The sequence below is a fragment of the Schistocerca gregaria genome, chromosome 2 (assembly GCF_023897955.1).
Source record: "Schistocerca gregaria isolate iqSchGreg1 chromosome 2, iqSchGreg1.2, whole genome shotgun sequence".
NCBI classification, from domain to species: domain Eukaryota; kingdom Metazoa; phylum Arthropoda; class Insecta; order Orthoptera; family Acrididae; genus Schistocerca; species Schistocerca gregaria.
In genome coordinates this window covers 888,231,645-888,247,077 of record NC_064921.1, presented here as the reverse complement: position 1 = coordinate 888,247,077, position 15,433 = coordinate 888,231,645, and the positions used below count along the sequence as shown (strand labels likewise).

Below are 15,433 nucleotides of genomic sequence, written 5' to 3'. Positions count from 1 at the left end.
GAACATGACAAGGGAATTAGAATTGAGAAAAACGGGCATAGCTGGTGGAATACTTAACTTTAATCCATTAATGGCGAACGTCGCTCTTGATGGTACATGATTTACAATATCAATAGAAACTGATAATGGCGCCTTGCTAGGTCGTAGCAAATAACATAGCTGAAGGCTATGCTAAATATCGTCTCGGCAAATGAGAGCGTAGAAGTCAGTGAACCATCGCTAGGAAAATTGGCTGTACAACTGGGGCGAGTGCTAGTAAGTATCTCTAGACCTGCCGTGTGGCAGTGCTCGGTCTGCAATCACTGATAGTGGCTACACACAGGTCCGACGTATACTAACAGACCACGGCTGATTTAAAGGCTACCACCTAGCAAGTGTGGCGTATGGCGGTGACACCACATTCCTCCCCCACAAATCGGCATAAGGCTTCTGCCCGCCGTGGGGAGGACCACATGTTGACATATGCGACAAGGTGGGGAGCCTAACAACAGGCGAGGCTGTGCCACCCGCACCCTGCCATTCGGACCGCGGGGAGCTAGGAAACGCCTGAAAACCTGCTCCAGGGTGCACACCAACATGTGGTGTATGCGCCCGTAGAGAGACAGGAGGGGCCGAAGGGTCGGCCTCCACCAGGCCGGGGCCCCCGATGGGCGAAGATGACATATGGTCCGGAGCGGGCAAGAGTTCCATGTTGGAGGACAACTGGTCACGGGAAGCGATCGCCAGCGCGTGACCCAGGGAGGCGCCCGGCAGTTGTAGCGACTCGTCCACTGCGGGCGTCGCCGGCGGGAGAACAGGCGGCGGCGGCGGCGCGTCGCCATGGGGTAAAATGGAAGGCAGCGTCGGCAACACCTGGGACTGAGGCAAGCCAGTAGACGGGTCCACGGGGCGCTGACCGGACGGCACCGTCTTTGAAAGCAGACAGCGAGCGGCGGATCCCGTGCTACGACAGAGGCACAGCTGATTGAGATGCCGACGCACCTCACCAGAGGCCCCCAAAACCAGATACATAGCGTGTCCGAGGCAGCGAAGAATGCGCCCTTCGAGCCAACGCCGTGAACCTCGATAGTGCCGATAGTAGACAACGTCGCCTGGAGCAAAAGCAGGTGTCTGCCGCGGCACAGGAACCTGATGCGGCGGATGTAGCAAAGACATCAAGGTTCGATGATGACGACCGTGGAGCAACTCAGCCGGCGAGCGACCATCTCGGGGCTGAGAGCGATACGAGGACAAAAGGAGCAATAAAGCGTCCTCCCGAGAATGCAACTCTTAACTTCAACATCTGTGACTTGAAAGTCCTTACCAATCGTTCAGCGACACTGTTTGACTGTGGCGAAAACGGTGCGGATGTCAGATGTTGAATACCATTGGCCTTGCAGAATGACAAATTCTGCGGACATGAATTGTGGGCCATTGTCGGAAACAATAGTCTGTGGAAGACCTTCAATGCAAAAGATAGCGGATAACGCTTGGATGGTGGCAGATGACGTAGTGGAAGACATCAGGACAACAAAAGGAATATTACTGAATGAATCTACCACAACCAACCATCGAGCATTCCAGAATGGACCAGCAAAATCGATGTGTAAGCCTTGCCAAGGGGAAGTGGCTTTTGGCCATGCAAAGAATTTCCGCGGTGGTGCTGATTGTTGTTCGGCACACACCATGCAAGAAGAGCACATATTCGTAATCGCGGCATCGATTCTGAACCAAGTACAGTACTGACGAGCAAGTTGTTTCGTTCTCACTATACCCCAATGTCCTTGGTGGAGAAGCTGTAAGACAGAGGACTGTAACGAACGTGGTACCACGACCCTGGACTGACCATTATCAGAACGCAACAGCAAAACACCAAGTCGTACAAAAAGTTTTCTTGTGAGCAAATAATCGGGAACCAACGGGTCCCCGATCCGTGACTTTGACAAGGGCCATTGCATAGCAACAAAACGCAGAACGGGAGCAAGGACCGGGTCGGCAGCTGTGGCTGTAGCTACACAACGAAAATCAATCTGAAACGATTCGACCATGTCATCGGTTTCCGCATCAATGAACATGCAAGCAAGTTCGGAGGAATCGAATGCCCTATCCTCAGCAACAGGCAAGCTGGACAACGTATCGGCGTTTCTGTGCTTAGCAGTGGACCGATACAAGATATCGTAGCAGTACTGCGAGAGGAAAATAGATCAGCAAATGAATTTCTGCGCTGTACATGGAGGTACAGGCTTGGTCGGACGAAAAAGCGATGTCAAAGGTTTGTGGTCTGAGATTATGGTAAAGTGACAACCATACAAGACATCATGAAACTTAGTAACACCAAATACGAGAGCCAATGCTTCTTTCTCGATCTGTGAATAATTTCTTTGTGCAGACGAGAGCAATTTGGACGCAAAGACAATAGGGCGATCGTGCGATCCATCTTTGTGCTCAATCACAGCACCGATCCCGAAATCCGATGCATCCACCATCAACAAGAGGGGCTTCTGGGGATCGAATGGCGTAAGGCAAGTATTGGAAAGCACGCCGATTTCAACTGGCGAAAGGCGCGTTCGCATTCCGTCGTCCAGATGAACGGAACACCCTTACGGCGTAAGCGATGAAGCGGAGCTGAAATGGAAGAGGCATGCGGCACATAGCGATGGTAATAATTTATTTTTCCCAGCACACTCTGTAGCTGCTTCAAATTCTGCAGCAACGACAAGTCTTGTATGGCACGGAGGTGCGTTGGACTTGGATGTATGCCTTGGGCATTGAGTACATGTCTCAAATATGGCAAGTCCCAAGCAAAAAACACACATTTGTCCTTCCGCAAGCGAAGACCATTTTGTCGCAAGACCTGAAATAATGTTCTGAGATTGGCCAAATTTTGTTCTTCCGTCTTTCCGGAGATCACAATATTGCCCAGATAATTTGCCGCAGTAGGGACCGACGCACAAACAGTTTTTAGATACTGCTGAAACAATGCAGGGGCGGATGCACACCCGAACGGCAGTCGTTTGAATCGATACAAACCAAGATGCGTGTTAACCACCAAAACGCGCAGAGATTCTTCGTCCACCGGTATTTGCAAGTACGCATCTGCTAGGTCGAACTTCGAAAAATATTTACCCAGGCACAGTTTGTCAAAAAGATCTTCCGGGCGGGGTAAAGGAAAAGTTGTAACCACTAGTTGTGGATTCACTGTTGCCTTGAAGTCCACACAAAGTCTCAACTTTCCGGAAGGTTTTGGCAAAATTACTAAGGGTGATGCCCAGAGAGAAGCCTGCACACGTTCAATTATACCTTGTGATTCCAAATCGTGTAATGTTTTTGCAACCTCATCACGCAATGCGTGGGGAACATTGCGCGCTCTGAAAAATTTCGGTTGCGCGTTTACTTTCAGTTCCAAATGTGCTTTATAGTTCTTAGCGCAACCGAGGCCCGGTGCAAAAATGTCTGCAAGTTCTTCACATAGACAAGAAACACCGTCTGAAGGCACAGTCTGGTTCACTGATAGGACCTGATTTACTATAGACAATTTAAACAACTGAAATAAATCGAAACCAAACAAGTTCACTGCAGAAGAAGAACAAAGGAAGTAATATGACACAAGTTTTGTTTGTCTTCTGTATGTTGCAAGAAGGCTGCACTGTCCTAACACAGGGATACCTTGACCTGAATAACTACTTAATTTAACATTTGCGGCACGCAACGGAGGTGTGCCCAGCAGTTTGTAAATGTCTTGATTGATCAGTGAAACTGCAGTTCCGGTATCGAGCTGGAATGGTATCACTTTGCCGTTAATGTCCAAGTCCACAAAAAGTTTATTGTCCCGCTGACGACAAGAGCGACTGTCTCGTGCAACGTGAACTGACACTGGTACATAATCACGTGCAACTTGACGGGAGTTCCGGCGATGTCGACGCACGCTATTTTTGGGACGAACGCCGTCACTGTTAGAGAGAGTGACACTGGGTGGAGTGGAATGAACTACATGAATTTCCATGGGCGAAGTTTCGCGAGCCTGAGTATCCTTGGTTCGATTCCGATTCCGGCGCGAAGCAAAGGGCCTGGAACGGGTTTGAGCTTCCGATCAAAGCTTTTTCTGGCAAACACTCTGAACATGTCCTTTTTTATTACAATAAAAGCAAATAGCTTGGCGTGACGGGCAATTCTCATGCGAATGTTTAGTAGCACACCGCGGGCATGATTTGATCACTGCATTTGCTTGCCTGCGCGGCACACGTGGCTGAGAGCCTGGCGTCAGCGACGCGGCCGGGCGCGAGGACTGTTTACTGTTCCATGCAGCTCGCCCGGCGGGCCGGTTAACCGGACACACAGCTGGCTAAGTTTCAAATGATTCCTGAGCAAAGTGTGTCCTGCCGATCCAATATGTCTATCTCTTGTTGAAGGAAGGGATTTACTAGTTTCAAAATCTGTTCCCTTATACGAACATCAGAAACGTTCTGTGCAATTGCATCACGTACCATAGTATCTGAATAAGGGAGGCCACATTGACACTCAAAAGCACAATCCCTAGTAAGGCTTTGCAAGGTTGCAACCCACTACCTATTAGTCTGACCTGCCGTACGTTTTGTACGAAAGAAGGTATACCTTTTTGCAACTACATTGACTGATTCTTTGAAATATGCATCTAATGCAGGCAAAATTTCTTCGTAGGACAGAGTTGCTACGTTGCGTCGGGGAAATAATTTGACTATCACACGGTACGTGGTCACCCCTACTGAAGACAACAAAAAAGGCTGCCGCTCGTTACCTTGAATTCTGTAGGCAGCGAGATGGAATCCAAATTGGCGTGACCACTCCGTCCAGCTTTCCAGTGCAGCATCAAAAGGTCGAAAAGTGGGTGCAACAGCGTGTTGTGGCTGCATTAGCGGTGAAGCGGCTGCTGCCGCATCGTTTCGCTTCGCACGTTGACCCTGGACGAGCTGTCCAACGGCATCCAGTAAGGCCTGCGTCTGCTGATTCTGTAAGCGATAAAAGTCGGACAGTACATCTGGAGATTGTGGCGAAGCCATTACACAAGTAAATCAGGGCAATTTAGATAAGAACTCTTTTACTCTCGTCGCCATTGTTGTGGATGGCAGGAGAGCCAACACAGGGTTACTAAAGGAGGCAGAAATGCACGCGTTTTAGCTCACGCAGGCTGGCGTGAGGTCTGGAACGTGACAAGGGAATTAGAATTGAGAAAAACGGACGTAGCTGGTGGAATACTTAACTTTAATCCATTAATGGCGAACGTCGCTCTTGACGGTACATGATTGACAATATCGATAGAAACTGATAATGGCACCTTGCTAGGTCATAGCAAATAACATAGCTGAAGGCTATGCTAAATATCGTCTCGGCAAATGAGAGCGTAGAAGTCAGTGAACCATCGCTAGCAAAGTCGGCTGTACAACTGGGGCGAGTGCTAGTAAGTCTCTCTAGAACTGCTGTGTGGCGGCGCTCGGTCTGCAATCACTGATAGTGGCAACACGCGGGTCCGACGTATACTAACGGACCACGGCCGATTTAAAAGCTACCACCTAGCAAGTGTGGTGTTTGGCGGTGACACCACACGTACAGTGCAAGCTGTTACTGATTTGTTTGACTGATGGGACTGCTAAAGTGCTATACCATCTACTGCACTCCCCTGAATTAGGCCCTCATAAGTTCAACTCGATTTCTAAACTGAAGGAAACATTTCACAGCATTCGCTTCAGAACTGCTACAAATTCGTTGGGCAATAGACCATGCCGCTCGAACTGTCAACACAACTGGCACTGCTAAGAGTATCCTACGACTTCCACATCACTGGCAATGGGTTATTACCATTTGCTGGTGACTGCTTTGAAGGTCAGTAAAACTTTGAAACATGTATCTATTTTGTACGAGCTGTAAATAAACAGTTGCCACTATTCAAGTTCCAACTCTCATAACTTCAGTTTACCAGTTCAAAGATTCAGTTTTACTCACTTAGTAAAGATACAAAAACTCAAATTACACAGATGTGACAATTATCACACATTATATTTTTCTTTTCAATTATTATGAGAATAATGAACAAAGAAATTTATGGCTTTAACTGTAAAACTTAAAACCATCACACCAATATTGGTAGTATATCCCTCAAAGCAAACTAACCCTTTCTTTTTTAAAAAGGCTAATCTTTTAGTTTGTATTTATAAGGAACATATACACTGTCTATCAGCTACAAATGACACTAATTGCCTTGTGGATAATAGTTTTGAATGAATAATGTTTAGAATCTTTGGATCCAAATAACTAAAACGGATAGATTCATACTACACATTTTCCTCCTAATTTATTTTACTGTAAGCATCTCGAAAAGTGTTAAGATACACTTTCTCTGTAGATGAAGGAGTACGTGGTATGAATGAGAGGCGCAGAGATTCCACTGAGCTTCGCAGCAGACGTGGAGCACATAATCGACGCCGGCAAACTTTTCACTCTCATCAGGGGCCTCTTCTGCCTCCCAGCATTCCTCCTGCATATCCTGCAACTGAATATACAGCTGTCTACAAAGCAGCCAGTGACATCAATACTGATACAGTTGAGGAAAATGCTGAAGAAGACTCGCCAAACTGGGTAAGTAATGTACCTAGTACATAGTATCCACTAATTTTACCCCGTACTTTCCTTGAAGTAATACACAGGTAAGAACTACTGGTATATGGAGTAACATATTTCGCACAATTCATTTGTTTCTGGATAATTATATTATTTACAGGTCATATACTTTAAAAAGTCAAAATCTTTCAGTGTTATACAATCTTGTTAGTTCAGTGTACTTTACATGTGTCAAACACTCACCAGGATAGATGAGAGCATTAAAGCACCCCCTTCCAGGACATGGATGTGTGACAGCCCCAGATCAATCTGTCTTGCAGGTTAACAATGTGTGCCAGCATGCTGGCCAGTCTGAATGTGGCTTGTAGGTGCTTTTGCATATCCACTTAATAAATATTGGTCTGTTTCCCAGGTTTTGCTCAGTTGTATGACGTGCTAGCACTCTGAAAAACTATGTCACATTTGACCATGTGATATACACTAGACACAGACGATAGCGGTAATTGGATTCCTCCTCAATTAGGGGGCAGGGTGGAGCTTGAAGGCAGCAGTAGTAATCTGTAATAATAGCCTAAATACAGGTACTGTTCACTGTGGATGTGATGATGATGATGATGATGATGATGATGATGATGATGTGGGGCACTCAACAACTTCATGGTCATCAGTGCCTGTACAAATCCCCAATCTTTTCACTGTCCAGTCTCACCACTTTCCTGAATGATGATGAAATGATGACAACACAAACACCCAGTGCCTGTACAAAGAAAATCCCCAACCTGGCTGTGAATTGAACCCAGGACTCCATGATGCAGAGGCAGCAAAGCTAGCCGATAGACCATAAGCTGTGGTCAGTTCACCATGAAATTGCAGAAATTTCACACCAGTCCCAAACAGCCATTGGCTCGATATAGGGTACTAGAATGAATGGATGGACTGTACATATGTTAAATAACCAGTTTCTCTACTGATTGAAGTTACAGTTGCTAATTACCACATCAGTCAGTTCTTAGTACACAAAATGCACCAAGGTAAAACGAAATTCAAAACTTTTTGGGAACATAGCCACTATTAGATAATAGGAGATGAAATTTAACTGTTAGAGGTTCCTTTGTGGACCTTCTCCTGTTCACAGTAGCCCATGCTTTCCACTTCAGACTGCCACTGCACGAGGTTTTCATCACCAATTTGTCTCTCTTAATATCAGTGTCAGGCTTAAGTTGACACAACTGAATAATTGTGTAAACTAATTATGGTGTATCAATCCTCTAAATACTGTTATCTTATATGTATGTATATGATTATATGATTGTTTGTCGAATATGACTTGCTTTGAAATTGCTACTTAATGATCCTACATTTTATTCAAATTTCTTGTGGAGGATGATGATTTATGTTGGAACACACATTCCAAAATGAGATTCTTCCATAATGTCTGACATACAAGCCTTCGACATGCCAAAGGATTATAGTTTCTGCATTCCTATAATTGTTATTGCTTCATATTATACTGAAAATAAGCTCTGTATGTCAGTAAGTAAATTTGGTATCCTTAACTGACTTCAGTCTCTTCTTCCCTTCCTATTCTCTCTTTCTCAGTACCATAAGATGGGGAAATATCAGCTACACAGGTTATTTCAGACCGGAACAGTGTATAGCTGTTCTTACGGTAGTATCACTGATTGCAATATTTTATTTCATGCACGCATTTTGCTGTTTACACCTTAAGTATTGTCAAGCATATACGAATACACATTGTTGCAGTTGGAACTTGAAACAGTGGTGTGTAGCAGGTTACAGTGCGGTGTGCAATTGTTGTTACTAGTTATCTTTATGTGAATACTTTCATCATTGTACAAGAAGAGAAGAAATTGGTAAGCCTAATTTGCTTATAGTTTACTTACTTAAATGTTAAGAAGGAAGTGTAAATACACTCTGTCTCCACATCTCACTTTTGCTAGTGACTAGAAAACTATTTTTAGATAACTACAAATGTTGAGATAATATTGGACAATGCATGTACTTATGAAATGAGGCTTGGTGCTCTTCTGAGGTGCAATTATGATCCTGAAAATCTTGAAAAGGCGGTTTGCTGCTGTAAGATCAGGAAAACTATCGTACGGAAAGACTTCAAGCAAATTCAATGTGCCATATTCAACATTAGAGAATAAAGTTAATAATACCAACCCTCTAGTGACTGAAAGGCCTTCTGTCTTGAGTACTATTGCAACGAACACACTTGTCTGTGGTATTTTAAGGCCTGCACATTGGGGTTTTCCTTTTACCTCTGATGATGTTAGGTACATAGTGAAAGGATATCGTGATAAATGTGGATGAAGAGAAAAACACTTGTCTTGTAACATGACAGGGATAGAGTTGTAGGGTTCATTCTTAGAGCATCACTCTGCCATATAAAGTGTCCATCTATCTGAGAACATTAAAAGGCAATGTGCTGAAGTGAGTTAGAGACATTGAAATCATATTTCCAGAATGTTGGTGAAAAAATGGAAAATATTGATCCCATAAATGTAATCAATTATGACAAGACCAATCTGTGTGATGACCCTCAGAGGAAGCATATGATAGAAGGTGAACAAAACATCCTGAAAGGATCTTAGATTCTTCTACTGCCACTCTGCTCTGCACTTAGATTCTTCTGCCACTGGGGATGGAAAACTATGTGGTCTTCAAATTGGAGCATTTATGGGACACCTGGCAAGAAGGAGGTCCCAAAGGAACATGCTATAACCACAATAAAAGTGGATGGTTTGGTCTGTCTATATGTGAAGACTGGTGTATTACTGTTGCAGTGCCTTGCCTGAAATCAGTGGATGGGGAGAAAGTTATGATAGGAGACAACCTTTCAAATCACATTTCACTGTGAGTAGTTGACAAATATGAGAAGAACAAAATCTCTTTTATTTTATTGCCAGCAAACAGTACTCATATTTTACAGCCATTAGATATAGGTTTCCTCAGACTTTTAAAAGCTGCTTGGTGGGCAGTGCTTATGCAATGGAAGAAAAGCTCCCGTGGGCCAATATCGAAAGATGCTTTCACCTCACTTTTGAAGGAAATGTTGAAAAAAGTGTCTGCAGCTGAAGAAGACAAAATAAGAACTGCATTTCGTGCAGTGGGATTAATTCCATTTGACCATGAAAGAGCCCTCAAAAAATTGCTTGATGGAAATCATTCTCAAATCAGATCTTTAGAAGCCTTGTCTTCAAGCTTTGAATATGTGCTTCAGAATGTTCAGTATGGAATGAAAAATAACACAAGTGTCCAACAAAAGCGAAAATTAAATGTTTCCCAAGGAAAATCCAATTTAGGCATCGATAAGAGAAAGAGAAATAATGCTGACTCAGTGTCTGAATTGCTCGTGAATAATGATGTAATACCCACTGGTGACAAAAACAGCAGAGAGGGGAAGCAGTTTTGGAAGTGGAGGCTTTTGTTCTTGTGGAGTGTCCACAGATGTCTGGGAGGAAGCAGCAAAATAGGCAGTTTCTTGCAATCGCAACAAATGTGATCACAAAAGAAGTGGAAGTCAGATTTCTGCATCCATTTCATGCAGCAAATCTGTATTTATTTTTCCTGCCATTCCAGATGATGATACTGTAGACAAAGGCCAACTTGTAAGAATGTTGCTTACTCAAAGAGAAGAAAAGGGGAGTTTTCTTTCACTGAGAACATATTGTAGATTATTATTGATTTGTTGTATGAGTAGTTTGTCTTAATTAATGAAATATTTTGTAAATATGTCTGTGAAAGTTTTCTGAATATGTGTCAAATGTTTATTGAAGATGTGTAGAATATTTTGTAGCCATCTACAAAAAATGTTTTCTAAACATGTAAAACTTGTTTCTAAGTATGTCTATTTTTTAAAAAGGTAGTCAGTGTACAAAATTATCCCATTAGATGTAATATGGACCTTTGCATGGAAATCCAATGAATGTCAGAAATTATCCCATCAAGGGGGTAACATCAGACAGTTTTATTTGTTGGATTCTAACTAATTAAAAATATTTGTGACTGAAGTTCTTTGATCATATTATTTCCAGTGTCATCCAAAATATCTTGCACGTTTTGTCTCAAGAATTTAATATTCTTTATGAAGTTACCTTAAAGAAAATGAAAATTCCATCTGATATTACCTCACCTTGCAGTATATGAACAGAAGAAAGGAATCAATCAATGTAATTCCTTAACAAATTGGTCCATCTTCATATATTTATTGTAAGCTTACATACATAAGGGAAATTGGCACCAAAATAAAACTGTAAAGCTAGAAGAATATTGTATGAAGTGATAGCAGTAACTGGCACACAGAGATAGTAACATTCTTTGGAGCTAGAGGTTCCTTTATTACATTGTATAAACATAGATGCCTTTCCCAGAAAATTTGTTTTTCCTGTCATTAATGAATTTTTTAAGTTCATCAAGCAAATATTTCCAACTTATAGAGGAATTCTCAGTATTTCAAATGAAATTCAAGCACTCATTTCTTTAGGGGACCTTCTGGAGAGTGTCCATTGTTTCATAAAAAGTTTCTCCCAAACAGTAAATCCTAAATAGTTTTCTGCTAGCTCAACCAACTATTCGCTACACAGTTTTGCAATCCATACTTTGTAACTTGCCAAAGCGCGCATATCAGAATTGAGTAAATCTCCCTGAACCCTCAGCTGTTCAGTGAATAATGAGTTATTTTCCAACTAATGCCATAATCGTACCTGTTCAATATTCACTGCTGATACAAGCCTTTCCTACGGATTACAGTCCTCACCTCTGCACATCCATTTTGCTTCTGTGTGTCTTCCAGTCTCATTTGCCACTTTAGATTAAGCCATAGTGTCAGTGTTTTCTTATCTCTTGGAATCCACCAAAGGATAGTATGTAGACATTTAAATAATTTGTAGTAAGCATTTTAACTAACATGTACTGAAATGAAAATGTATTTTTTCACTTTTTAAACACAAAACATTCTTGAGGGTATGTGGAAGAAACATGAGCATATCATATTTTATGTATTTTTGTTTGTCTGGCTTTTTCTCATCCTTGAGGTGCTTTCATCAAGGGCCATTGGAATGAATTGGGTAATTAATCTGTATGGAAACTGTGTGATGTCAGCACGATAAGAACTTTTCCACCATAATTCTGAAAATGGATAGATAAGTAACAACTTTGACAGTAGTTCATAACCAATCATATACTTACTCAGCAAAAAATTAATAGTTTGAAAGGCAAAACTTTAGTTAAAGAAGCATCACTAATGAAATCTGTTTTTGGGCTCACACACACACACACCCACCTACATCTTAACCTCACTAAGACCAAATTATAGTCCCTAACAAAACCATTAATATTGATCCTTAATGGAAATCTACTTCCATACTTACTAATAGATACTATAAGTCCTGGACCAGGAAAGGAATTTCCATTTCTTTTCACGTGACAGGCACCAGCACACTTATTATACGGGGTATTTCACAATTACTTTTACAGGCTTCGAGGGATTGTAGAGGAGACTAAGTAGGTAAAATTTAGATAATGAACCCACATCTGGAAATGTAGCAGTTGGATGTAAAACATGTTTGAAGATCAGATCACATTCAAATCTCACCTTCAAATCTCCCATATCACAGTACAAACACAGTAGAGTCAATGAACTCTGACTTGCATGCTGTACAGGAGCCCATGTAAATGACAATACTTTGAGTACTTATTGTAAGCAGTACTTATTGTTGGGTTCTCCTCTAAGTGATGAAGGACATCTTCTTCAAATTCAAGAGTGTGGCACATCTGTGGAGCACTACATTCAACCTTCCTAGTTGCAGATGTATCAGTTCCTTGCAGCCATTGTTGTAGGTGGATAAAAATGGTACCTGACACCAAAACTACAACAGAGACTGATGATAGTGCCCTCTTCTTGGTTTCTATGTATATCAGGAAGCAGGAGATTTGAAAGTAATTCAAACTTCAAACTTATTTTATAACCAAATGGTACATTTCTGGACATGGATTCCTTATCAAAACATTATCATTCCCTCTACAAGCCCTAGAAGCCTTTAATAGGAATTGTGAAACATCATTTACATCTTTTGCTTTTCAGTGAAGCTTCTGTTTTTAATTCTGAACCAGTTGCTTAATGTATTTATTTTTATGTTTGTCAGAATGCTTATCCTACTGTTCTTGTTTCATTATTAATAAAGATCATTTTAATTTTGTTATTGAAAAGATGTTTCTTGTCACATTCATTAATGCATGTATTTTCAAATTTTAAGCTGCTGCCTCAGGTGAAAGAGAAAGCACCAATACAAAGAACTGCAAGTGACCCACATGAGGGGAGTAGAGGTCTGCTGGCAGTGCCTGGCTTGCGACGTAGTGATCTGGGCAGCACACAACGTCTAGAGCTCCTGGTTGGCACCCAGTCGAGGAGAACTGACTGGGCAGATCCAGAGTCCGTGACGCCATCTGATGATATTTCCCCTGACTGTGTATCTCCAACAGCTACACTAATACCCCCACCTTATCGTGCAGCCACAGCAGAACAGTCTACTCTACAAGCCCCTGTTTTAGACAGAACTATGGCTGGTCCACGGTTTTTAACTCCCTCTTTGACTTTAGTAACAGCTCATGATCTAAACAGAAGTGGAAGTATGACTAGCAGCTTAAGAAGTGAAAACGTTTGTGAATTAGCAACTGCTATTCAGTCCCCACCAGCACTGTTAACAGAAAAGGCAGTGCATACTCACTTTCAGTCCTCATCAAAAGGTGAACATGCAGATGATAGTCTTTCAAGTGATGCCTCCAGTTTAGAATTAACAAATGTTACACCACTGTTTGTTACACACAGTGAAATTACGGTATCAGTTCCAAGTTCTTCATCCTCATCACACAGTGGGAGAAAATCTCCATCTACCTCCAGACCGGTCATTGTAGGTGAAGTTACTGACAGAATCATTGTAGATTGTGACAGTGTGGACAGTGAAAAGGAAAATGTTTGTAAAATAGATATAGACACAAGAGAGTGCAAAACAGATAAGGAATGTGATGATACGTGTGACCTTTTCCAAGTTTCATTTGAGGTGGATGACAGTGCTACCGAACCAATTTACAGAAGTCTCATTTCAGAAGACAGTAAAAGTGCTGGACACAGCAGTGAACCAAGAACAATATCCAAATGACTTACGCAGTAAACATTCTGGTCAAAAACTTAATTATGTATTTAATACTTTTGTTCATAATAAATTTAGTTCATAGTTTGTTACTGAAGTTTGATTAATTTCTTTTTAATGGCTAACAGACACATATCATAGTCGATGTGAGTAATAACAGTCACATAGGATGACAATAGTATCTGAGAGAAAATGGAGGTACATAGACTATTTGCTGTTAAAATTAGGTGAAATCAGTACCTGTCATTTCAAAAAGGGAGGTGCATAAAAATAGAAACAACATTAAATAGATGTTCTGCTAAGAAAGACATTACCAAATTAAACAGCAAGCATATAGTACTCTCTTCTAAAACTTGGTTATTTTAGTTTAAAAGAGTACTGAAATAAAAGGATCCTGAAATGTTGCAAAAATGTGTCAAATATTTTTATTTTAACTTTTCCATTTTCTCTTGCTTCTAACTATTAAAACTCTCATCATCCATAATTAGCACCTCTTTGTAAATTTCTGACAAAGAGAAACTGCATAAACAATACTTCAAATTTAGTTAAAATCAGAAATGTCAGTAGGTTCTGTTACTTCCCATGTCTGGCACATTGTGCCTGCAATGTTTGAACAAAATGATCCAGTACACAGGAACAGACATGGGAACATAATTAGAACCTGTGACACAGGAGCCAATATGATTTTAGTGACACAAGAATTGTCTTCATTAAGTTTTTCATGCCTGTGCCAACGGGGTCTCTTCGTTTCTCCATAAAAGTGTCATTAGTAATATTATTTTAATTATAAATCAAGAAAATGACATTTTTATCCTAATTCATGTTTAAAAAGATTTTTGTATGATCATTCAAGTTTCGAAAAGATTTAGTAATGTTAGTACATCAAATTCAATTTTTGAAAGCATAAAGTTTTTTAAAAAAGGTTTTGTGTTATTTATATCAAAAGTCTAATGCTGTTCATCTAAAATTATGTTTCATTTATGAAAGGAAAACTGTTCAAAAAACTACACCTGTATAAAATTGTTTATAAAAATATACAATCAATTTTTTGATAAATGATTAGCAGTTGTTAAGTGTACAGTGTTGTTTTAATCATAAAAGAGTCTGTATAAAATGTTATGTTGTATAAATTATACAGCATGAATATTTTAATGAATGGTATTAAAAAATATGTTGTGACTGGCATAAACATATAATTGGTTCAGATCTTTGACAGAGACTCAGAATTTGCTGAAAATGCTTCAGCTGACAAGTATAACCCACACAAAAATCATAGTAATAAAAATTTATCATGAATATTTTTAGTATTTGGTTGGTTCCCTCTTAATTTTTTTAATAGTTCTCAACATTTTTATTTACTAATCTAATTCTCATTACTGACCACATATTAGTCATTCATAAAAAATTAAAACAAAACGGAATGGTAAAACAGTAAGGAACTTCAATATGTTTTGTCATTTTTCATCTGCTACACACTATGTTTTAAAATCATGTCTGCTGCAGATATTCTTTCTGATTTACTATGCCTGCTTAATTGGTGCTATTATAATTTCCTTATATTCACTTTTTTTTTTCATTGAATAGTTGTATAAACTATTATATTGTGGTAAAGTAAGTCATCACTAGCTTAGCAGTGTGATGATAAAAAGTAGTCAGTAACATTGCCTCAAAGGTAGTGATTCTCGCAA

At 40.7% G+C, this 15,433-nt stretch overlaps 1 protein-coding gene across 1 annotated transcript in view; it reads left to right on the top strand.

Annotated features, from left to right (window-relative positions):
* The window catches only part of LOC126336038 (voltage-dependent T-type calcium channel subunit alpha-1G-like), a 741,513-nt gene extending 726,372 nt beyond the window's left edge, over positions 1–15,141 (top strand). The window contains exons 38-39 of the mRNA XM_049999518.1: positions 6,356–6,588; positions 12,852–15,141. Coding sequence (XP_049855475.1) covers positions 6,356–6,588; positions 12,852–13,754 — 1,136 coding nt within the window. The 3' untranslated portion in view covers positions 13,755–15,141. The remainder of the gene's footprint in view (positions 1–6,355; positions 6,589–12,851) is intronic.
* Positions 15,142–15,433: the final 292 nt, after the last annotated feature.